Source organism: Ursus maritimus, unplaced genomic scaffold, assembly GCF_017311325.1.
Source record: "Ursus maritimus isolate PB19 unplaced genomic scaffold, ASM1731132v1 scaffold_27, whole genome shotgun sequence".
NCBI classification, from domain to species: Eukaryota; Metazoa; Chordata; class Mammalia; order Carnivora; family Ursidae; genus Ursus; species Ursus maritimus.
Window position 1 is genome coordinate 29082928 of NW_024425230.1, and position 24051 is coordinate 29106978.

General features: G+C 47.8%; 1 protein-coding gene across 2 annotated transcripts; it reads right to left on the minus strand.

Annotated features, from left to right (window-relative positions):
- Nucleotides 1-4105: 4105 nt before the first annotated feature.
- On the minus strand, nt 4106-9604 carry COMMD4 (COMM domain containing 4). Of its 2 annotated transcripts, XM_040642973.1 has the most exons (8): nt 9517-9604; nt 6048-6119; nt 5757-5822; nt 5571-5610; nt 5168-5287; nt 4963-5043; nt 4465-4641; nt 4106-4377 (listed from the first exon to the last, which is right to left on the minus strand). In XM_040642973.1, the coding sequence occupies exons 1-8, from the start codon at nt 9517-9519 to the stop codon at nt 4337-4339; spliced, it is 600 nt and encodes a 199-aa protein (XP_040498907.1). In that variant the 5' UTR covers nt 9520-9604; the 3' UTR covers nt 4106-4336. The 2 variants fall into 2 exon arrangements, with proteins under 2 accessions (XP_040498907.1, XP_040498908.1); XM_040642974.1 differs by lacking the exon at nt 5757-5822 and having other exon boundaries at nt 9517-9548.
- Nucleotides 9605-24051: the final 14447 nt, after the last annotated feature.

A 24051-nucleotide genomic window follows, 5' to 3' on the forward strand; every position in this document is an offset into this window, starting at 1 on the left:
GGGCACAGGTGCCTGACCCATAGCCTGCACCTGCCCCTTCGTAGTACTTCTGCTTCCTCCTCGCTTGTTTGAGCGGAAGTATTCTGAAGTAAACTAGGCAAACTATGGCATTTCATCCCTGATACTTCGATATGCATCTCTAAAAAGCAATATCCTACAAAGCCACCTTTATCATACCTAATAAAATTAATACCATCTAATACCTAGTCCACAGATTTCCCTAATTGTCCCCAGATGTCTTTTATAGCTGGTCTGTTCAAAGTGGAGTCCAATCAAGGGTTATAGGTCTCTTTAACCATTTTTGATTTAGATGGAACCACCCTCTCCATCTCCCACTCAACCCATCCCCCCCCCTTTTTTTGGTCTTTGTAATACTGACCTTTCTGGAGTCCAAGCCAGTTGTTAATTTTGAGATGCCCCATCGCATTCTGGATTTGTCTGTGTCACCTTGTGACCACTAAGTAATCGATGGGGTGATTTCTTTGTTGGTTGGTCTCTTTCTGTTTTGTTTAAATTAAGGTATAATTTATATACAGTAAAATTCGCCATTTGTAGAGTGTGAGTTTTGACAAATATATACTCACATAACTATGGCCACAATCAGAAGATAATAATTCCCATCACCTCCCCACCCCCACCCCGCAATCCGCCTACGCACCCCGTAGTCACCACTTCCACCCCACCTGCTGGCAACCGCTGATCTGCTTTCTGTCCGTATCCTTTTGGCCTTCTCCAGAATACCACATGAATGGAATCTCCAGTGCGCAGCCTTCTCAGCCTGGCTTCTAAGAATATTGCATTGAGATCCACCCACGTTGTTATGCTTATTAGCGGTTTTCTTTTGCTGAGTAGTAGTCCCCCGTGCAGCCGAGCCACCGCATTTATCCAGTTACCAGCTGAGGGACGCGGGACTGTTTGTGTGAGGGGATTCGTTGGCACCACGCAAATATCGTTCCACATCACATAAACTTTTCACCTACTGCCTCTGTCATCCTCGAAGTTCCTTGCCTCAACCAAGTATTTAATTGGGAATTACAAAATGGTGGTTTTCTCTCATTCCTGGCACCCTAGCTGGAATTCTTGGTTGTCCGGAAATGTTAAAAAGACAGGATAAATTCTGAATTCCTTCCCTTTAATGATGAATTCTCAGACTAAGAATTTGGTACAGTAACATCCAATGGTGCAAATTAGGACTCACTGGGGGGTTTTTTTGGTGGGGGGAGGGACTTTGTCTTTATAGACTCTTTTCTATTACGGATTCATGGTTTGTTTTTAACATTCAACACCAGTAAATCCATTGGCGTCTTTATCTTCTCCCCCATTTACTGAAGGGGTACTCATCAGGCACCGGGACTACACACACACAGGAACACAATTCCATTCCTAAGAAATTCAGAAGCGTAAAAGAGGCAAACAGTAAACACAAAATTACACTGCCGTATTCCAGCAGCCATGAGCGCGCCTGGGGGATTGTGGGACCCCGCAGGAGGGATGCAGCCTGGGAAACCGAGCTAACTAACGTGAAACGTTTGAGGAGACTTAGAATTTCCTGTGACTTTTTGTCTGCAACTTTATTTTTGTTTATTCCACTTCTCTTTTGCCTTCTTCTTGCCCTCCTGTGGGCTCCCTGAATTTTCGGAACTCCAGTTTGCCTTGGCAGTGTTGGCTTTGACTGCAGCATGCTGCCCAGCCTCTGAAGTAATCGTTCTAGATATTATACACACGTACTTAGCTCACTGGTGTTCACACTCTGAGTGTAGAAACCTTACCCCCTTCACCCGTTCCTGTTTATAATAACCTTACGTATTTCCTCTACATACTTAAAAATGCGTAAGGAGAGTCTAACTGTATCCATAACGTCACATCTTCCATTGTTCTTCCTTCCTGATGTTGCAAGATGTCTTATCATTTCCTTTCTGTTCAGAGATCCTCCTTTCGCCTCTTTACTTTTAGGTTAGGTCAGCTGGTGACAAACTATATTAGTTATCCTTCATCTGAGAATATCTTGATTTCCCTCTTTACTCTTGAGGTGATTTTCGCTGAATATAGAATTTGCAGTTGACACTTTTCTTTCAGACCTGAAAGATGTGCTGCTTCCTTTTGGCCTCCATGGTTTCTGACAAGAAATCCACTCATTTGTTTCCCCCCCATAAAGGAAGGTGTCATTTCGCTCTTGCTGCTTTCAAGACTTTTTTCTTTAGTTTTCAGACATTTGTTGTATGATGTACCTTGGCCTGGATTTCTTTGGGTTTAACCTGTATGGGATTCATTCAGCTTCTTGACTCCGTAGGCTGAGGTCTTTTGCCATATGGGGGAAATCGCAGCCATCATTTCTTGGCATGCTTTTCCTGTTCCACTCTCTTTCTCCTCACCTTCTGAGACTCTGACGACGTTATAGTCCCGCAGGCTCCAAGACTGTGTTTTATTGTTTTCTGTATTTATTTTCCAATCTATTTTCTGTTGTTCAGATTCGGTAATTTCTATGATTATCTTCAAATTTATGGGTTCTTTCTTCTGTTCAGTCTAGTTCACTTTTATCGCAGATTTCAGTTCTAAAACTTCTATCTCGTTCTTTGTAGCTTCTGTTTCTTTGTTAAGAGTTGAGGCATTTTTATGATGGCTACTTTAAAATCCTCCTATCCAAGTCAGAGTTATCTTAGTGTTGGCATCTGTTGTGTTTTCTCATTCAAGTTGAGAATTTAGCTCTCAGGTTTTTCTTGTTTTGTTTTTTAATCTGGACATTTAGGGTATTGAGACTCTGGATCTTATGTAAATCTTCTTAGAGCACTTGGGTGGCTCAATTGATTAAACATCCGAGTCTTCATTTCGACCCAGGTCATGATCTCAGGGTCGTGAGATCGAGCCCCATGTCAGGACTCTGCACTGAGCATGGAGCCTGCTTAAGATTCTCTGTCTCCCTCTCCCCCTCCCCTGCTCGCACGCTAAAAAAAGAAAAAGAAAGAAAAAAATATATATATTTATATTTATATATGTGCCAAGGGGGTGGAAGAGGGGCTGCAGTTTCTCTGTGGTGTGACTGGAGGACAGCAGTTACCATCTGTAAGTCTCCTGTGTCGCCAGATGGCCCTTCTCCTGGTCCCCTGGCTCAAGAGAGCGTGCTTTTGTTGGAGCTGTGTGCCGGTGTTTCTCAGGTGCCAGTCTCCAGCACGCAGCCCAGGACACATGGAGCAAAAAGAACCCCTAAGGACTGCTCTGCTCTGTTGTTCTTCAGTCCCTGAGGATCTCAGCGAGTCTGTCTTCTCCTCACCTTTGAGAGTCTTCTGTTTCATATGTAATGTCCGAGGTTTTCCACTGTACTTGGAGGAAGAGGGGAAAGTGAATCTGCTCCATTTTTCCAGAAGCAAAGGTCAGGACTACAGTCAGTCCTTTACTTTTTGATGCTTACAATTATTGCATCCTTGGCCAGTGGGACAAGCTGGCTCCTCTTGACAGCCCTCATTATTGTTTGGTAGCTTCCCTGCACCCCAAGATGTTCTAGGCCACTTGTCTTAGTCAGCTCAGGGTGCTGTCACAAAATACCATCGGCTGGGTGGCTTAAACAACAGACGTTTATTTCTCATAGTTCCAGAGGCCGGGAAGTCCACGATCAAGGAGCTGGCAGATCTGGTTCTTAGTAAGGGCCTTCTCCTGCTTTGCTGTTCTCATGTGGCCTTTTCTTGGTACACGTTTGTGGATACTGTCTTTCTCTTCTTATAAGGGCACTAATCCCTTCATGAAGGTCCCACTCTCATGACCTCATCAAAACCTACTTACTCTCCAAAGCCCCATCTTTGGCAGGAAGAGCAGGGCTGTCTCCTTTCTCTACTTGGAGCATCTGGCACTGGGGCCACATGCCTGCTGCCAGCCTGCAGACAAGGCCACCACAGGAGGCAAAGCCATGGACATCATAGGACTGGGAGCGAGAAGCCTGATTTTCCTATCTACAGACAAGCTGTTTCATTTCGGTCCTCCTTCTGCCTCACCCCTGACCTGCCTCAATCAGCAGCTGAAAAAAGAAAATGAATAATGGGTCAGGGATGTATGTCACTTGGTTTCTCTGACAAAAACCTTTCATCTGAACCCAAAAGGAAACCTGTACACACACTCCTTTACACTTCTTTTATTCTTCCTGCTCGTGAAAACTGTTGACAAGTGCCTTTCAGGGGGGAAGGCAATGCTGGAAAAGTCCTCAGAATCCTTATGCTGAATTCTCAAGTGGGAACCTAGCAAGCCAGAGATCTGGAAGGCCAGGCCTCCAGGGTCCTGGAGCTGGGGCCACCCACGAAGAGGAGTTCGGAGGGCAGCGACTCAACACGGGCCCCAAGCACCCTTCTCCTCAGCCCAGGGAGCTCATCAGGGTCTGGGCCTGCTTCAGTTCTGCAGAGAGAAGAGGTGAGCAGGCGGGTGGCAGTCAGGTGGGATCTGGGAGGGCTCCTTCCCCCTCCAGCTACAGCTGAGTCTCACCTGCCAGGAGGACCTGGAACTTGTCTGCTGAGAGGGACATGGCCACCGGCTGGACTGGGGCACCCGAGGCAGCTGCCACCTCCAGCCTCAGGTGCACCACGGGCTCTTCCACGGACCGAAGCAGGCTGGAGCTCAGGGTGTAGTCCACCCGCCAGCCCACACCTGCCAGCCTATTCACTGTGAAATGGCGTGGGGCTCTCAGGATCGCAGCCTGGTAAGCCACACGGCCCTCAGCCCACACCTGGCACGGCTCTCAACCCTTCAAGGCTGTGTGACCTTTGAGAACCTCTCATCCCTCTGACCCAGGGAAGGTGCGCAATAATCAGAAGCAAGATTATCCACAGCAGATCTCAGAGGAAAGAAACCTGGGCTGGAGGCAGGAGTCCTGGTTCCATGACTGCTTGAAATGGGACTCCTTTCTGAGGACAAGCACCTCCCATGCAGCATGCACCTTCTGGAATGGAACCCGAACCCCATCCCGGCCCCTCCCACACTCACCACGCAGGCTGCAGGCCCGCAGGTGCTCTTGCAGGGGGCTTTGCTTCTCCTCATAACAGCGACACAGGCTGGCTGCGTGCTCTGCGGACAGAATGGAGGTCCCTTGACATAGCAGGTCGGGGCTCAGACTGCTCACAGGGCGGGTCTCAGGCACTTGCCCTGGCCTGCTGCCCAGGTTACCCACCTGCCTGCCTGCATACCCTACCTTTGGGGAGCCCCAGCTGCTGCAGTTCACTGGACAAGGACTCGCCATCCACGCTATGCTTGGCCGCACTGGAGAGGATGAAACTAAGCACTGCCACCGTGGCCTTGACATCGCCCGACTCTGGGGGGACCCGTGGGTGGGGTAAGGGGGTGTCGCTGTGGCCTCAGCCACCTTCTTCTTGCCCCACTATCTTCAGCTCACAGAACCCAGGCCTCCTTGAGCCATGAGCACTGCTACTGCCTCAGCGGAAGCGGCAGAGGGCGGGACTGGCAACACCGTTCTTCCCCTGCTGCTCCCCTGCTGAGGCAAGTGTGGCAGGACAGGCTGCTGGGAGGGCGTCGGCGCTAAGCCCCAGGCTAAGTACCCAGGGGGCCGAGGTCTGCGGACTCAGTGGGGTACTCACCAAACCTGGCATCAGCGGTGAGCTTCAGGATCTTCTCGTACTGTGGGGAGAGGAGGCCCTCAGGGGGTGCCGGGCCCCTGGCACCCCAGCAGCAGCCTGATTGCCCACCCCCTGGGTCCTGTGCACCTTCAGGGCAGTAGGGCTCACAGGGTCATGGGACAGTGGGGTGGCAGGCCCTGCACTCACATCAATCCCCTGTCCCAGAAGTTCCTTCAGCACCTGGCTACACAGCAGCCTCAGCTTCACGGAGGACTGGAGGGGAAGGCCTTGCATGAGCCAAACCGGCCCACCCCACCCCTCCATGCTGGGGGGCTGCCTCGGAGGGGGCTGGCCACATGATCAGAGTCACACAGCAGGCTAGGACACGCTGAGGGCACTGAGGCCCCAACCTCAGGGTGACCTCACCACCCTCCATCCCCAAAGCCCCCAACCCCAATCCCTGCCTCCTCCCACCCTAGCAGACCCCGTGCACTCAACAATCTTGGCCAGCGTGCTGATCTCCGCCAGGACCCAGTCAGGACAGTCCAGATCACCACAGAACCGGAACCTCTGCACAGGAGTGAGGCAGGCGGTCAGGATGGGGGGCTGAGGCGTAGCCAGGTATCTCCCGTATTATTGCTCTTCAGGGATCCCTGCTCCCTGTCCAAGATGGATGCCCTCTGACCACTTGTTCTCTCCTATTACCAGGCTGTTTCGAGAACCCTCTCATGGTCCCACCTGCCACCAAACCTTGCTCTGTTGCCTATCCTAGGCATTCATGGGCTCAGCAAACATTGTGGCAAACTTCTCTGTGGCGGACCCCACTCTAAATGCTGCGGGTACAGCACAGAACCATGTCTTTGTCATGACGTCAGTGACCTCTCACTTCCTCCTCCTTCCCCTCCCCAGCTCCAGCCACACTGGCCTCCCTGCTACTCCTGTTACACCAGGCACTCTCCCACCTTGTCCTTGCTACCCCCTCCGCACACCTTGTTCTCTCACTTCATTCTGGTCTCTGCTCAAATGGGCCTTCTCTGACCATACTTGCTTTCTTTCTTCTTCTTCTTCTTCTTTTTTTTTAAAGATTTACTTATTCGAGAGAGAGCGCGAGAACAGGAGCGGGAGGGGCAGAGGGAGAGGGAGAGAGAATCTCAAGCGGACTCTGCACTGAGCGCAGAGCCTGACCCAGGGCTTGGTCCCAGGACCCTAAAGATCACGACCTCAGCTGAAACCAAGAGTCGGACACTTACCAACTACGCCATCCAGGCGCCCTGACCATACTTTCTAAAACAGCTCCTTGCACAAGGAAGTTTCAGAGGGTATGTTCATTATCTTGATCAAGGGAACATACACATTTCAGAACTTACTGAACTGTACGTTTATATGTGTGTTATTACTGATTTTATCTCAGTAAAGCTGTTAAAAAATAAAATAGCTCCTCTCTATCACGCTCTAGCCCCTATCCTTCTTTCTTGATCTCCACAGCAGACGTCACACTTATTATTTATTCGAGGTCTGTCTCCTGTTAGAATGCAAACCCACCCTGTCGGCCACATCTTCTCAATATCCTCCATTCCCTGGATCAGCTGTCCTTTGCCCTGTCTGCCTAGCAACGCTCTCTGTCACAGCAAGATACGTGTCCAGCTTTCCACACCTCTCACATGTGGGCTGCTTACAGATGCTGGGATCAAAACTCCGCAAACTGAGGACACCTCCCACCCACGTTCTCCTGATTCTGCTGGGCCCTCGGTGCTACCAGTCACCGTCTCAGCCACTTCAGACCTGCTCCACGACCCTTCAACCACCAACCCTCTTGCTCTTTTTCACCTGACCCCACAGCACTGGTGCTTCTATGTGGGTCTCCCATGAAGTCCTCAAGCCATGGTCACAAATGACAGTCACTAAATCTGCTTTCTCTTCCCCAACTCCTCAGCAGCCTCCCACATGACCCGTACTCTCCTGGATTTCTCCCTGTCCTGGCCTCGGTCTCATTTGCTGGCTCACCCTCCTTCTCCCAACCCCCAAATGGTGATCTGCACATTGCCTGCATCATTACTCTGGGACAGGGGCCTGGGACAACCGGTGAGATTATGGGGTATTAAGGACAGTCTTGCACTTCTGTCTATTCCAGGAGTTTTTAACCTTTTTCTGCCATAGCTTCATCTGGCATCTGGTAAAGCCTATAGGCCTTTCTAAAACCATGTTTTTAAATGCACAAAATACACAGGACTGCAAAGGACACTAAGTTATCAAAATAGTCAAACAAATTGGTGATGTTATGTTTCAAGTCTAATACCCATAACTTAAAAACGATCTGCATAAATACGTGAACAATGTCACCAGCTATAATATGATACGAAAATATCTCTAATTTCTATCGGTGACAAAGTCAGAAGTGCTGTTAATACTGGGGTTGGTTGCCAACATTCATAATTGAAGGAAATCCTAAAATTCAGTTTGAAATTAGTGAAAATTAAGATGGAGATTTTTCCTAAGTTCACGGGCCCTGGACTTCTACCCACAGAAGTCTTCTACCCTCTCTGTATTATTTACATTTTTTACAGTGTGTTCCTTGTGTAATTTCTTAAAATGCTGACATTTCTCTAGGTTTTGCCGTAGGTCGTCTCTTCCCAACTCACATCGCTGAGATGTTACATGTTTTTAGGCTTACAATGATCGTCTTTGTGCTGATGGGTCCCCAATTTATAACTGCACTGTAGTTTCTCTTCTGAGCCTCAGACCCTTAAATCTAGACTGTCTTCTAGCCAGCTGCACCTGCTGGCTCGCAGAAACCCCACACAGCGCCACCTATCAACGTTAACTTTTGCTGTTTGCACTGAAACCTGCGCCTCGTCCTGTGCCTCCCACCGCACTGAGCCAAGCTCACCTGGGAGCCAAGCCCAAACACCCGGCTCTCCCTTTCCCCTCGTGCATTCCCCCACTTCTTTCTCCACTCTCTCCACCCTAACTCAGGTCACCACCATCCCCCGGAGGTCTGCCGCCCCGGCGTGGCTTCTCTGCTCCCCTCGTGCTCGCTCCACAAGTCAGCCAAAAGGATTTTCCTAGCTAGCCAGGGCCTCTTCTTAAAGTCTAAACTCCTTTCCGTGCTCTCAAGACCCAGCAGGATTTGCCCTTTGCTACCTGTTGAGCCTCATGTTTCGCTAACCTCCAGCTGATACCCTTCCAGCTTCACCCGTCAATAGTGAAATGCATCCATTGCTAGGGAGCCATGCTCTCTCACCTGAAGCCTCTGAACATGCTGTTCTCTGTCTGAAGATAGAGCGCCCCTCCCCAAGCCTCCTAACCCCTGGCACACAAACTGCACTGCAGCCAGCCAGTTTTCTTCCCTGCCCCCACGCCCTCCGGTGGCTGTCACCGTCAGGAAGCCTTCCTAAAGCTACACACGAGGCACAGTTAGGTCCCTTCCCCTCCAGTCTTAACTATGACTGCCAATTCAAGCCTCCTGCAGCTTAAGCCCCAGGGCCTGGCACACTGCACGGTGCAGAGCAGGCCCTCAGCTGAAGCAATGAATGGATGGAGGACTTGAGAAGCTCCAATCCCACGTCTACTCCTTTCTGGCTCTGGGAAGGATGAAAGGACTTCCGAACAGGACGGAAGACTGAGCCTAATTCTATGCAAGTTCTCCTCCAGGTCGCGCAGGAGGGCCCGAAGAGGGCACCTCCGGGAGGTCGTCCGGGGTCGAGGAAGGCCTGGAAGCGCGCCCGCTCCGGGCAAGCTCCACTTCCTGCCCTGAGGGGTGCGGGCCCTTCCTTCCCGCCGAGGAAGCACCGGGACTCCAAGCCCGCAGACGCTCGGCCCTCACGACCGCACCCAGGTGTCTGCCGACGGGCCGGGGCTGCCTCCACCACCCGCGCCGGCGCCCGCTCGCCCGCGGCGGCATAGGCGAGAATCAGGGGCCTCGCTGCCCGCCCCGGGGCCACGCCTCCCGTCACCCCGCAGCTCTCACCATCGCGCCAGGAAGCCGCCTGGCCTTTCTCCTCCCCGCGCGCCCGGTCAGCTGACGCGGAGGTCACGTGGTGTGGGCGGGGCCTCCACGGGCAGGGCGGGGCGGGGCGGGAGCGATCGCCGATGGCGGTGCTGGGAGCTTACCGGGAAGAAAGATGAGCTTGCTGTCTCCCCAGAACCCCTTCCCGGAAGTGACCGGCGCCACCCCCGCTCCGAACGGTTTAGCTAGAAAAGAGGGAGTAGGAGCCATTGAATGTGTTCAGCTTAAGGGTGCAGGAGTCCGGGAGCCCTTTCTGGCACTTGGAATGATTCCCTCGCGAAGGGGGGTTCAGGTCGTTCCCTGTTTCCCGCCAGATAGCTATGGGCTGTGGCAAAAACCAAAATTTTAAAAATGTTACTGAATTATGATACACGTAGAGAAAATTGTACTATTGTAAGTATAAAGCTTAAATGAATTTTCATAAACTGTATAGCCCACGTCCCCAGCACCCAAATAAGGAAACATTACCCAGTAACCCGCATAGCTCCTCCGAGTGCCTGAGTATTTTATTTCATTCTGATGAACTCCCCTTAGTTTCCTTAGTTACAACTGGCTGTAACAATTTACATGCTCAGAACTCTCCCTGTGGCTTCACCAACATTAGATGTTTATCTTAGTTTTTCTCAGTCGAATGGGAGAAAAACAGGTTGTTTTAAGCTGCATTAGTCTGCTTACTGGTGAATTTGAGCAAAGGGTGGTCTAGGAAAACTAAGTTTCCAATATTCACTAAAAGAGGTAAAAACAAAAAACAAAACAGGAACAGCACCAAAAATATCCTGGAGAATACACTAATAACCAAAGAAGAAATTGAACAATTTGAGATCTCTTTTTGATTACATATGCCACCCCCCATAAACCAGGCCCAGATGGTTTTATTGTTGCAGCCTTTCAAGCTTTCAAAGGACAGAACCCATCGCAATTAAACTGCTCCATAAATAGAAAAAGATGAAAAGCTTCCCAATTTGCACTATAATCGATCTCATTTATAAAGAGCTTTTTAAAAATCATAAACGTCAGCATGTTGAAGTCAACAATGTATTAAAATACGACACTATGTCAAAGAAAAATTTCATCTTAAGAATTATAAGACCCGTTCAACTTCTGTTTCATCGTATTAATAGGTTAAAGAAGAAAACAGTTGATCGGCTTGGAAAACCATTTTTGATTCAAAAGGAGAAAAAAGAAAAATTGGAAATAGGTGGAAACTGCCTTAAGCTGATAGAGTATTTGAAAAATGAAAGAGCAAATATGAGACTTAACATCAGACAAAGTATTTAAATCTGGAAACAAGGCAAAAAGGTGGGTGGTGTGTCCTTTTAACGTCATGCTGGAGCATTGTCTCACAGGTTTGTTTCACAAACAGAGATTATTTGACTATGGAGAGCAGTGGTTCTCAGAGTTTACAGTGCATCAGAATCACCCGAGGGGTTTGGGGAAACGGAGGTGCTTCTCATCCTCAAAGTTTCTAGTTAAATAGGCCTGGGACAGGAAACGAAAATGTGCAATTCCCTCACGTTCCCAGGCGATGCTGATGCTTCCGCTTTGAGGACTGTACTGTGAAAATCACTAATGTAGGAAAATGTACCTGAAAAGTTATATGTTAACTGATAGATTTCTGTCTAGTAGAAAAGATAACCCCAAAGATAACAGTTTTATCGCTCTGTAAGATCAACAGGTTTTCTAATTCCACACACACTAGAAATGCTTCTTCTCAAAATGTTATTTAAACTTGCCTTACCATCTTACTGATTCCCTCATTGATTAAATATTTGACACACATTCTTTCATTATTTGTATGACAGTCATTTTTTTACTTTTTGCAAATTAAACTTTTTTTTTAAGATTATTTATTTATTTATTTGACAGAGATAGAGACAGCGAGAGAGGGAACACAAGCAGGGGGAGTGGGAGAGGAAGCAGCAGGCTCCTAGCGGAGGAGCCTGATGTGGGGCTCGATCCCATAACGCGGGGATCACGCCCTGAGCCGAAGGCAGACGCTTGACAACTGCGCCACCCAGGCGCCCCATTATAGTATTAAGTCTTTTAACCCATGATCGTGGGACATGTTGCCATTTATCTATGTCTTCTTTAGTTCTTTCTGCAATGTTTTGTAGTTTTCATTGTACAAATCTTTCATCTCCTTTGTTAAATCAATTCCTAATTATTTTATTCTTTTTGATATTATTTTAAATGAAATCACTTTTGTAATTTCCTTTTTAGATTGTTCATTGTGTATAGAAATACAGCTGACTTTCTGTGCTGATTTTGTGTCCTGCTATTTTGCTAAATATATTTATCCTAACAGGTCTTTTTTGTTCATGGAATCTTTAGGGCTTTTCAACCTTCCTTTTCAGTTTGGATGCCTTTTTCTTGTCTGATTGCTGTGGCTAGGACTTTCCAGTACTATGTTGAATAGAAGTGGTGAAAGTGGAAATACTTGTCTTGTTCCTGATCTTAGGAAAAGCTGTTAGTCTCTCACCATTGAGTACTATGTTTGCTGTGGGTTTTTAATATATGGCTTTTATTATGTAGAGGTAATTTCCTTTAATTCCTATTTTGTTGAGTGTTTTTTATAATGAAAATGTGCTGCATTTTCTCAAATGCCTTTTCTGCATCAATTGAAACAATGATGTGTTTTTCCCCTTCATTTTGTCGATGTGGCATATTGATCCATTTTCACGTATGGAACCATGCTTGCAAATTCCAGGAATAAATCCCACTTGGTCTTGGGGGTATATCATTTTACCATGCTGCTGAATTCTTCTTGTTAGTATTTTGCTAAGGATTTTTGCATCAATGTTTGTAAGGGATGTTGGTCTGTAGTTTTCTTGCAGTGTCTTTGTCTGGCTTTAGTGCCAGGGTTATGCTGGCCTCATAGAATGAATTAGGAAGTATCTCTCCTTTTCAAATTTTTAGGAAATGTTTGAGAAGGATTGATATTAGTTCTTATTTAAGGTTTTGGTTGAATTCACCAGTGAAACCATCAGGTCTGGGACTTTTCTTCGATGTGAGATTTTTGACTCTTGATTCAATGTCCTTACTATTTAGAGGTCTGTTCAGATTTTCTATTTCTTCGGTAGTCTTGGCAAGTTTTGTGTTTCTAGGAATGCTTCCATTTCATCAAGGTTATCCAATTCGTTAGCATACAATTGTTCACCACACTCTTACAAACCCCTTTATTTCTGTAGAATTGGTAGTAATGTCCCCCATTTACATTTCTTTTTTTTTTTTAAGATTATTTATTTATTTGAGCGAGAGGGGAGAGAGCACGAGTTGGGGGAGGAATGGGGAGAGGGAGAAGCAAACTCCCTGCTGAGCAGGGAGCCTGACATGGGGCTGGATCCCAAGACAATGAGATCATGACCTGAGCCAAAGGCAGATGCTTAACCCACTTAGCCACCCAGGCGTCTCCCTGACCATTTACATTTCTGATTTTAGTAACTTGAGTCTTATTTCTTTTTTCTTAGTGTATCAAGTTAAAGTTTGTCAACTTTTTAAAAAAGAACTGTTTATTTATTTGAGAGAGAGAGAGCGTGCGTACACACACATGTGAGTGGGGGGAGGAGCAGAGGGAGAGGGGGAGAAGCAGACTCCCTGCTGAGCATAGAGCCCAATGCAAGGCTCAGTCTCACAACCCTGAGATCACAACCTGAGCCAAAATCAAGAGTCAGACACTTAACCAACTGCGCAACCCAGGCGTCCTTCAACTTTCTTGATTTTTATGAAGAACCACCTTTTGGTTTCATTAATTTTTCTGTTTTCTATTCTCCATTTCATTTTTCTTAGCTATCTAATCTTTATTCCTTCTCCCTTGTACTAGTTTTGGGCTTAGTTCATTTGTTTATTATTAGGTTGTTGATTTGAGATCTTTCTTATTGTTGAGTGTAAGTATTTATAACTAAAAATTCCCCCTTAGCACCACTTTTGCTTCATCCGATAAGTTTGGGTATTCAGTTTAATTCACTTCTAAGTATCTTCTAATTTTCATTACGATTTCTTCTTTGATCTATTGGTTGTTTTAAAGTGTGTTGTTTAGAGATGCCTGGGTGGCTCAGTCAGTTGGGTGTTTGCCTTCGGCTCAGGTCATGATCCCAGGGTCCTGGGATTGAGCCCTGCGTCAGGCTCCCTGCTCAGTGGGGAGCCTGCTTCTCCCTCTCCTGCTCCCCTTGCTAGCATGCTTTTTCTTTCTCTCTTTCTCTCTCTGTCAAATAAATGGATAAAATCTTTAAAAAAATAAAAATAAAAAAAATAGAAGTGTGTTGTTTAATTTCTGCAATTTTATGAATTTTCCAGTTTTCCTTTTGTTATTGATTTCTATACTTCATCCCATCGTGGTCGGAGAAGATACTTCATTTGATACCTATCTTTCAAAATCTATTAAGATTTAGTCTGTAGCTTAACACATGATCTATCCTGGAAAATGGGCCATGTGCTTTTGAGAAGAACGTGTACTCTGTTGTTGGATAGAGTGTTCTTTATCTCTGTTAGGTCTAGTTAGTATATTATGTTGTTTAAGTCCTCTATTTCCTAACTTACCTAGTTGTTCTATCCATTATGGTGAGCGCAGTACTGAAGCCTCCAACTGTTATTGTAGAACCGTCTGTTTTTCTCTTCAATTCCGTCCGTTTTTGATGATCTGCCATAGGTGTATAAATGTTTATAATTGTTCTATCTTCTTGCTGTGTTGAAACTTTAAAAAAAAAGATTTTATTTATTTATTTGGGAGAGAGGGAGGGAGAGAGCATGAGCAGGGGGAGGGGCAGAGAGAGAGGGTTACTCTTTGCTTGGAATATCTTTTCCTATCCCTTTACTTTCAACCTGTTTGTGTCTTTGGGTTAAAAGTGAGTCTCATAGACAGCATATAGTTAGATCATGTGTTCTTATCCATTCTGACAAAACCTGCTTTTTATTTATTTTTTTTTTATTTTTATTTTTTTTTAAAGATTTTATTTATTTATTTGACAGAGATAGAGACAGCCAGTGAGAGAGGGAACACAAGCAGGGGGAGTGGGAGAGGAAGAAGCAGGCTCCTAGTGGAGGAGCCTGACGTGGGGCTCGATCCCATAACGCCGGGATCACGCCCTGAGCTGAAGGCAGACGCTTAACCACTGTGCCACCCAGGCGCCCCTAAACCTGCTTTTTAATTGAAGAGTCTAATCCGTTTACATCTGAACTAATAAGCAAGGACTTCGTCTGTCATTGTGCTATTTGTTTTCTGTGTGTCTTACAGCTTTCTTGTCCCCCATTTCCTGCGTTCATGTCTTGTTTTGTATTAAGTTTATTTTCCTTTTGTAGTGAAATGTTTAAATTCCTTTCTCATTTCCTTTTGTGTATATTGTATAGCTATTTTCTTTGTGGTTACTGTGGGAATTATATTTGACGTCTTCAAGTCAGAACCCTCTAATCTGAATTTACACCAGCCTAACTTTAATAACATACAAAAACTATCTGGCTGTCTCCTTGGCTCAGTGGGTAAAGCGTACAACTCCGAATCCCGAGGTTGTGAGTTTAAGCCCCATGTTGGGCTGGAGCCTACGTACAAACAAACAAACAAACAAAAAAAACTCTGTTTCTTTACAGCTTCAGCCTCACCCTTTTTGGTTGTTGATGCCACAAAATTACATCTTTATACATTATGTGTCCAAAAGGACAAATTAATAATTCTTTTAAATGCATTAGTCTCGTAAATTATGTAGAAAAAAAGACTTGGAATTACACACCGAAGTTATAGTATACTAGCTCTTATGCTAATAATTGTGTTTTTTCATAAATGTCTCTTAAAGTGGGTAGAAAACAGTACAGTTGCAAATCAAGATTTTTAAAATATCCTTTTATACAATAAAAGGATAGGCTGAGTAATATTCCATTGTATATATTTATACAGTAAAAGGATAGGCTGAGTAATATTCCATTGTATATATTTATAGAGTAAAAGGATCTCTTAAGAATCATGATTTGCATATTCATCTGGGGAAAAAAGAGACAAAAATTAGGAACTTTGAATGATGGACTTACTGGACATTTGATAATTTTTAGGAATCATTAATTTCACCTTTTAGGTCTAATAATAGTGATATGTTTTTGTTTAAAAAGAATCATTATCGGGGTACCTGGGAGTCTCGTCGGTTAAGTGTCTGCCTTAGGCTCAGGTCATGATCCCAGGGTCCTGGGATCGAGCCCCATGTCAGCTCTCTGCTCAGTGAGGAGCCTGCTTCCCTTCTCCCTCTGCCTGCAGCTCCCCCTGCTTGTGCTCTTTCTCTTAGTCAAACAAATAAATAAAATCTTAAAAAAAAAAAAAGAATCATTATCTTGAAGATATACATACTGAAGAATTTATAGGTGATGTTATATGAAGCTTGAGATTTGCTTCAGATAATTCAGTATGGAGGGTATGGAGAATACAGAGGAAGCAAGATTATTTGTATTTGGTAATTATTGAAAATGAGTGATGAGATTGTTATTTTCTTAACCTCTGTATAGATAGAAAATTTCCATAAAAAGGAAAAGTAAAAATACTCATTTAGGTGGATGTATGTGTGTGTGGTTTTATATACGCATACAGCAGTTCTCCCCCCCCCCCACCATCTGCAGTTTCGTTGTGTGTGTGTGTGTGTGTGTGTGTGTGTGTGTGTGTGTGTGTTGCTTCGGTGGTTTTACCTGTAGTCAAGCATAATCTGGAAGTAGATGATCCTGCCATATGTCAGAAGGTCACTAGTAGCTTCATGCTGCATCACAGTGCCTGTGTCATTCACCTCACTTCATGTCATCATACAGGCATTTTATCATCTCACATCATCACAAGAAGGGTGAGTTTAGTACAATATGATATTCTGAGAGACAGAGAGACCACAGTCACAGAACTTTTTTTAAAAAACTACAGTTGACACGCAATGTCACATTAGATTCAGGTGTATGACACAGCGGTTCAACAACTGTATGTTACGTTATGCCCATGGCAAATTTAGCCACCATCTGTCACCATACACTATTACAGTATCACTGACTGTATTCGTTAGGCTGTACCTTTCATCCCCGGGACATAAATTCCACCACTGAAAGCCTGTATCTCCCGCTCTCCTGCACCCATTTTGCCTATCCCCCCCAATCCATCTGGCAACTACCAGTTTGTTCTCTGTATTTATGGGTCTGTTTCTACTTTCTTTGTTTTTTAGATTTCACACATAAGTGAAATCATATGGTCTGGCTTTGTCTTTCTCTGACTTCTTTTGCTTAGTATAATGCCCTCTAGGTTCATCAATGTTGTTGCAAATGGCATGATCTCATTCTTTTCATGGCTGAGTAACATTCCATTGTATATATATACCACACCTTTATCCATTCGCTTATCAATGGACACTTAGGCTGCTCCCATACCTTGGCTGTTGTAAATAATGCCGCAATAAACATAGGGGTGCGTGTATCTTTTCAAATTAGTGTTTTCATTCTTTCGAGATTTAATTGATTTATTTGAGAAAGAGTGTGTGTGTGAGAGAGAGAGAGCACAAGCAGGGGGAGGGGAAGAGGGAGAGGGAGAAGTAGACTCCCCGCTGAGCAGGGAGCCCCATGCAGGGCTCGATCCCAGGACCCTGGGATCATGACCTGAGCTGAAGGCAGACACTTAACTGACTGAGCCACCCAGGTGCCCATGTTTTCATTTTCTTTGGGTCAATACCCAGTAGTGGAATTATGGGATCATGTGATATTTCTTTTTTTTTTTTTTTTTAACTTTTGAGGAACCTCCATACTATTTTCCACAGTGGCTGCACCAGTTTGCATTCCCACCAACAGTATACGATGCTTCCTTTTTCTCCACATGCTCAGAACACTTGTTATTTCTTGTGGCTTGTTTGGGTGTTTTGTTTTGTTTTGTACTAGCCATTCTGACAGGTGTGAGGTGACATCTCATTGTGGTTTTGATTTGCATTTCCCTAGTCATTAGTGATGTTGAGTATTTTTTCATATGCCTGTTGTTATCTGTATATCTTCTTTGGGAAAATGTCTATCAGGTCCTCTGCCTGTTTTTAAATTGAACTGGGTTTTCTGGTTTGTTTTGATTTGTGGAAGTTCTTTATATATTTTAGATATTAACTCCTTTTTAGGTTTATCATTTACAAATATATTCTCCCATTCAGTAGGTTGCCTTTTCGTTTTGTTAATGGTTTTCTTTGCCATGCAAGCTTTTTAGTCCCAAAAGTTTATTTTTGCTTTTGTTTCCCTTGCCTGAGGAAGCATATCTAGAAAAATGTTGCTAAGACCAATGGCAAATAGATTACTGCTAATGTTTTCTTCTACGAGTTTTCTTGTTTTAGGTCTCACACTTAGGTATTTATTTTTGTGTGTGGTGCAAGAAAGTGGTCCAGCTTCACTCTTTTGCATGTAGCTGTCCAGTGTTCCCAGCACCTGTTATTAAAGAATTGTCTTTTCCCCATTGTATATTCTTGCCGTCTTTGTCATAGATTAATTGACCATATAATTGTGGGTTTATTTCTGGGCTCTCTATCCTACTTCATTGATCTATATGTCTGTTCTTATGCCAGTTCCGTACTGTTTTGATTGTTATAGCTTTGTAGTATATCTTACCATCTGGAATTGTGATACTACCCACTTTGTTCTTTCTCAAGATCGCTTTGGCTATTCAAGGTCTTTTATGGTTTCATACAAATGTTAGTATTACTTGTTCTAGTTCTGTGAAAAGTGATATTGGTATCTTGATAGGGATTGCATTGAATCTATAGATTGCTTTGGGAAGTATGGACATTTTAACAATATTATTCCAGTCACGAGCATGGTATCTTCCTATTTGTGTCATCTTCACTTTCTTTCATCAGTGTTTTATGGTTTTCAGAGTACAGGTCTTTCACCTCCTTGGTTAAGTTCATTCCCAGGTATTTTATTCTTTTTGGTGCAGTTATAAATGGGATTGTTTTCTTTTCTTTTTTTTTTTTTAAGATTTTATTTATTTATTTGACAGAGATAGAGACAGCCAGTGAGAGAGGGAACACAAGCAGGGGGAGTGGGAGAGGAAGAAGCAGGCTCCTAGTGGAGGAGCCTGATGTGGTGCTCGATCCCATAACGCCGGGATCACGCCCTGAGCCGAAGGCAGACGCTTAACCGCTGTGCCACCCAGGCGCCCCAAATGGGATTGTTTTCTTAATTTCTCTTTCTGCGACTTCATTATTAGTGTATAGAAATGAAGCAGATGTCCGTATATTAATTTTGTATCCTGCAACTTTATGGAATTCATTTATCCTAATAGTTTTTTGGTGGAGCCCTTATGTATAGCATCGTGTCATCTGCAGGCAGGTTTCGTGATCTCTGGGTGACATCCGGGTGGGAAAAGGCCTTGATTCACAGAAGTCCAACAGCTCCTGGGCCTATTGGGGCATGAGAGAGATTTGGCAGCATAGAGGAGATCGTCTTTGAACTCATGACCTGGAAGGAAAGGGGACTCGAATGTAGTCCTGCTTTAGGCTCCGCCACCTACAGAAGAGCCCCCAGGCCCCATGAGGTGCCCCAGCAGCCCAGAGCCCAGCCAAAGATGGCGACCAGCACCGAGCTGCCAGAGAGAGTAGCAAGAAGGTCACCACACAGGAACTGACTGGTGGCGTGTTCTTCTAGTTCATGCATACCTCTGAGGGACCCCTGCCCCCAAGGTTCTACCCCAACAGCTCAAAGACCAGCCTGATACATGCACATACCCTGGTATATATGCACAGCCCTCACTTTCCAGGTACCCACAACTTCTGACTGAAGGGCCAGTGCGGGCCAGGGTGTCGAAGGGGTCCCTGGAGGATGTTCCCCCAACTGTTAGGATGTCTAAAACATCCACGTTAGAGTTTGTCTTAGGGAGGGAAGGTTATGCCAGCCTTGTTCTCTTGAGCCACCTCCATTACCATTGTTGTAGGTGACCTGGGAGCAAAGGAGTGGGATGAATAGGGACAGAGCCTGCGGGGGAGCTGACCCCTCCCCTCTTTGGGTTTTGATTTCCCGGCCCTCCACAGACCAGGCTGGGCCAAGTCTCATGTGAGGCCTTGCATGAAGATACAGTCCAGACGCATTCAGTGAGCACTGTAGGTTTGGGGGCTGTGGCACACACCCCAGGAAGGGGCAAAGGGAAGAGAACCCACGCACCTGGCAGGGCCTCTCTGGAGGTGACATGATAGCGCCTGCAACATGTAAGGAGGAAGGGTCCACCTGGAGAGGGGAGTCAGCCAGAGGGCCATCAGGCGGGACAGCCACCACCAGGGTCAGCAGGATGGTGGAGGGGTCTGGTCTGGGGCTGGGAATGCCAGCTCCCCCATACAGACGAGGAGTCTTTCCTAAGTGGGTCTTCCCTGTGGACAGGATGGGGCTGCAGGATCACTTCCCATGGCCCACCGCCAGCAGCACACAGACCATTCTCGCAGCAACCCTGGCGCTGTGCAACCCATTCTCCAGATGAATAAGAGGCTCCATCACTCTGCCTGCCACCTCCTCCAGAACTCCGTTCCTGCCAACAGCCTGTGAAACAGGCACTACTGTCCCCATAGAATGGCGGAAGAGAGTCATAGGAATTAAGTGACTTGCCCAAGGTCACAAAGTGACAGGCGTGCGCTCAAACCCCAACTGTCTGAATGGCTCCAGAGCCTGTGTTCTTAATCACCACGTCCCCACGGCAGGGACTTTACTATGATCTGAACCTGGAAGGTAGGAACTCTGCCTCTTCCTTCTGCCACCCAGAGGACAAAGCATGCAGCCCAGGTATCGGGAGGTGACTGTGGGAAACAAGCTGGCCAAGGCTCTCTTGGGCCCAGAAGGTCAGGGGGAATGTGGAGGCTCAGCACCCCCCCCCCCACTTCTGACACTCACTGGGAACCTCAAAATGGAACCTACAGGAGGTCAGGGAGCAGGAGACAGGCAGGGATGGACACCTCACCTCCAAAGAATCTTAAACAGCAGAGGCAGGAACAGAGCTCTTGCCTAACCTTCCTCCCTACTCTCCTGCCCCTGCAAGGTGCCCTGCACTGGAGAAGGGGCAGCTGCCCATCAGGACATTGCTCGGATGGAGAAAGGTCTACAGGAGCCACTGGGGCTAGGTCCCAGAAGGAGAACATGACCTCTGGGTACCTCAAGCCTGGCCCCAGGCCTACTGAGTGGTCACATCTCTGGCAAGGGCCTGGTGGACAAAAGACATGATGTCTGAGTGACTCTATACGTTTCCTGTTGAGGATAGTCAAAGAAATAGGACAGTTGCATTCAGCTGAGAGCCTGGCAGGCAGAGGAAAGGCTAGAAGCAGACAAAGGCCAGGTGGGGCCACGCCTGGCCCCCAGAGGGACAGCAGGCTTGGGAAGGGCAGTGGGTGTCACTCACCAGCCACAGTGAGGGAGCTTGGACCCAGGGCTGGTTGGCTAGGGCCATCGGCACCTGGGGACCATTCACCAGGCCTGGTTCTGCCCTTGGGCTTCTGCCTGGAACCACAGGTGCCCTGACACTGGCCTGAGGTAGGGAGGGTGGTAGGGGAGGCTCTTGTGGCCATATGCAGGAACCTACACGTGATAAGGTGTCATGCCCAAAAGAGACCACAGGGGCCAAGAACTTAAGCAGATGTCATGGGACATCTTGTCCACTTACGTCAGATCCCAGCCCCACCCTCAGCTCAGAGTCTTCTGGATAGATCCGCCGCTGTGGGGAGGGGCCTAGCCCAGCCTAGGACATCCAGCAAAGCTGCGTCCAATCTGCCGAGATGGTTCATTCATCTGGGACAGAAGGACCCACAGGTCTGATCCAGGGCCCAGAAGCTGCAGGCCCAGTGTCCCTCCAGGGGCTGGAAGGTGGCAGGGCAATGGCCTGAGGCTCCAGAGGGAAACTGCGATGGCCAAAGCCTGTCTTGGTGTGGCAGCCACGGGGATGGCTTTGCCCTGGGATCCTCCAGGGCTGGGAGTGGAGAATGCCCTGGGGCTGGGGGCCTGAGGTCCTCTAGTGGGACAGCCTCAAGGTCCTGGACACCTGGATCAAGAAGCACGTGGAAACACTCTACCCAAGGCCCGGTGATGAACCTGGGGGAGGTCTTTTGTAGTCTAGCCACTTACGCTGCTGCCCAGACGACATCTGTCCTCCATAGGGAGAAGAGATGGCAAGGAAGGCAGAGCTGAGAGGCCCCCAGCCCCCTATTCCTTCCCAGGCCTTCCAGATGTAAATGAAGATGAAATCTTAGTGGACAGGCTGCCCAGGTTATCTGTTGCCTGGAGAGGGAGGGGACAGAAAGCTGTATCTGAGTGAGGAAGAGCCAATATTCCACTCTGCCCCCTGCAGGATGACCTTGGAAAAGCACTCTCTCTTTGGAGCCAGGAGACTCAGGGGAAGGGCCAGGTTCGGAGGTCCTGTCCCTGGAGCCCAGAGCTTCCCTTGGGGAGGACAGCCTATGGAGCGTTGGTGTTGAGATGCCCTGACCTCCCGAACTGCTCCCATTCCCTACGCCTCTAGGAACATCCTCCCAACTCAAAGGCCGTGGAAGGTAGAGGAGCTGCACCTGCTTTCAGGGCTCAGCAGGTTGGGCCTTCATCATGAGCAGGGCCTTGACCCCACGCTCACCAAGGTGATGGACAGCTTCTTGGGCTCCAGGTGCTCCAAATATGCCCTGCAGGGCACAAAACTAGAAGGGCGTTAGGACCTTGAACAGAGCCCCCCGGCCACCTTGTGCCAAGACCCAGGCCCTCCTGTGGTGACCCTGACCTGGTCAGAACCCTGTGGTGACCTGGGACAACCCCTGCTAAGCCAGTCTTCCCTTCCATCTCATGGCGATGTCAGTATTGCCTTGGAAGCCCAATCAAGCAAGGACAACCACAGCTCCCCGCAGGCCCAAGACCAAAGGAAGCGGGGCATTGGGCTGTCCGGGAAGGTGAGGCTGGGGCAGAGGAGGGCCCTGTGGGAATGACAGCTATCTGTGCCCTCCTCCAGACCCTTAGAGGCCCTATATCCAACCCTAATATGAGGCCCTACCAAAAGCTCTGAAGTGAGGCGGTGTACGGGTGGGGGATGACCCTTCAGGAAAATGTTCTTGTGGGCAGGGAAGGTTTGAGCTGGGCCTCAGGGCAGTCAGAGGGGTAGGAAACAGGCCTGCCAGGGAATCCAGGAGGTACACAGTGTGGTGGACATGTTCTAGAAGATAGCGAGCATCCTCCCACTCACCACTGGGGCTGAGTGGGGCCAGGTCCATGAGCTGGCACCTGCTGGCTGCCACAGGGCACAGGTATGAGCTGGTGGGCAGACTCTGCCCCTAGACCTCCACCCAGCTCTGCGCCTACCCGATGTCTGCCTGCAAGGAGCCGGTGGGGAGAGGAGGCAGCTATGTAGCAATGGAGGCCCAGGTCTCTCTCTTGTCTGAGAGGGGCTTGAGAGGCAGACAGGGCAGGGCCCTAACCCTAGGCCTAGAGCCCCATCCAGCCCCATGGAGCCAAGAACATGCTAAAAACAGACTCTGGCTTTTAGGAAGTTGGGCATTAGGACAGCACATGACTCCTGAGGAGGGAAGACTGCTAAGAGGGAGGCCCCTAAGCTTGGCACCCACTGACCACCAGAGAAGAGGGGAGGCGTGGGGGAGCCATTCTACCTCTCCACCTCAGTTGACTCTCATGATGAGGAAAGCAGGGATAACCACATTTCACATGGACCCCAGGGCGAAACAAAGCTGTCAGTCCCACAAGGAAGTGGATGATCCATTCTAGGAAGGGAAAAACCAGGGGCGGTGGTGTGTGTGCTAGGGGACATGGAGAAAACTGCCTTCTTTGAGGGCCAGGGAGAAAGGAAGGTAAGCAGAGAGGAGCTCCCATTCTGCTTCAGGTCCTCCACTCACCCTCAAACCAGGCTTCTCCTTTCTTGACCAACAACTCAGATGGTACGTCCTTACTGTCAATGTGACTTTCCAGCTGAGCTGGTGGACGCTGACGGAGTCTGGCTTCATCAGGAGTGGTGCATGGGTGACATGCATGACATGGGCGTGGAGAGGAGCATGGGTGCCCTGGTGGGCAAGCCTGGGGCTTCACATGGTACCTGCCCTGGCCATAGCAGGCTGTCCTGGAACCTGCCAGATGTGGCCTCCAACTCAAAGGTATCCAAATTCTAGGCCACAACTGGAGCCAGACCCCTCTCAGGGGCAAGGGACACAGTGGGATGGGACACAGGCCGCCTAGACATCACTGGGCCTTTGGGTTGCTGACCAGCAGGAAAAACAAACGTGGAGGGATTCTGCTTGAGGGTGGGGCTGGGCCTGGATGCCTCAGATCTGCCTCTAGTGAAGGGGGTGGGGGTGGGGCAGTCCCATGCTCCGGGGCAGCCTTCTGAGCTGGGAGCCCACCCACCCAGGGGTTGGCAAATGAGGACCTGTCGTCTCCCCACAGAACCCCAAGCCCCTTCTGCCCAAGTGCGCACCATAAAAAGGGGGTGCAGAAACATTGGGTGCTCCTCCCAGTTGGCTGTGGCTTCCTGGCGTGGTCTCTCCATGACCTCTGGGTGAGTTG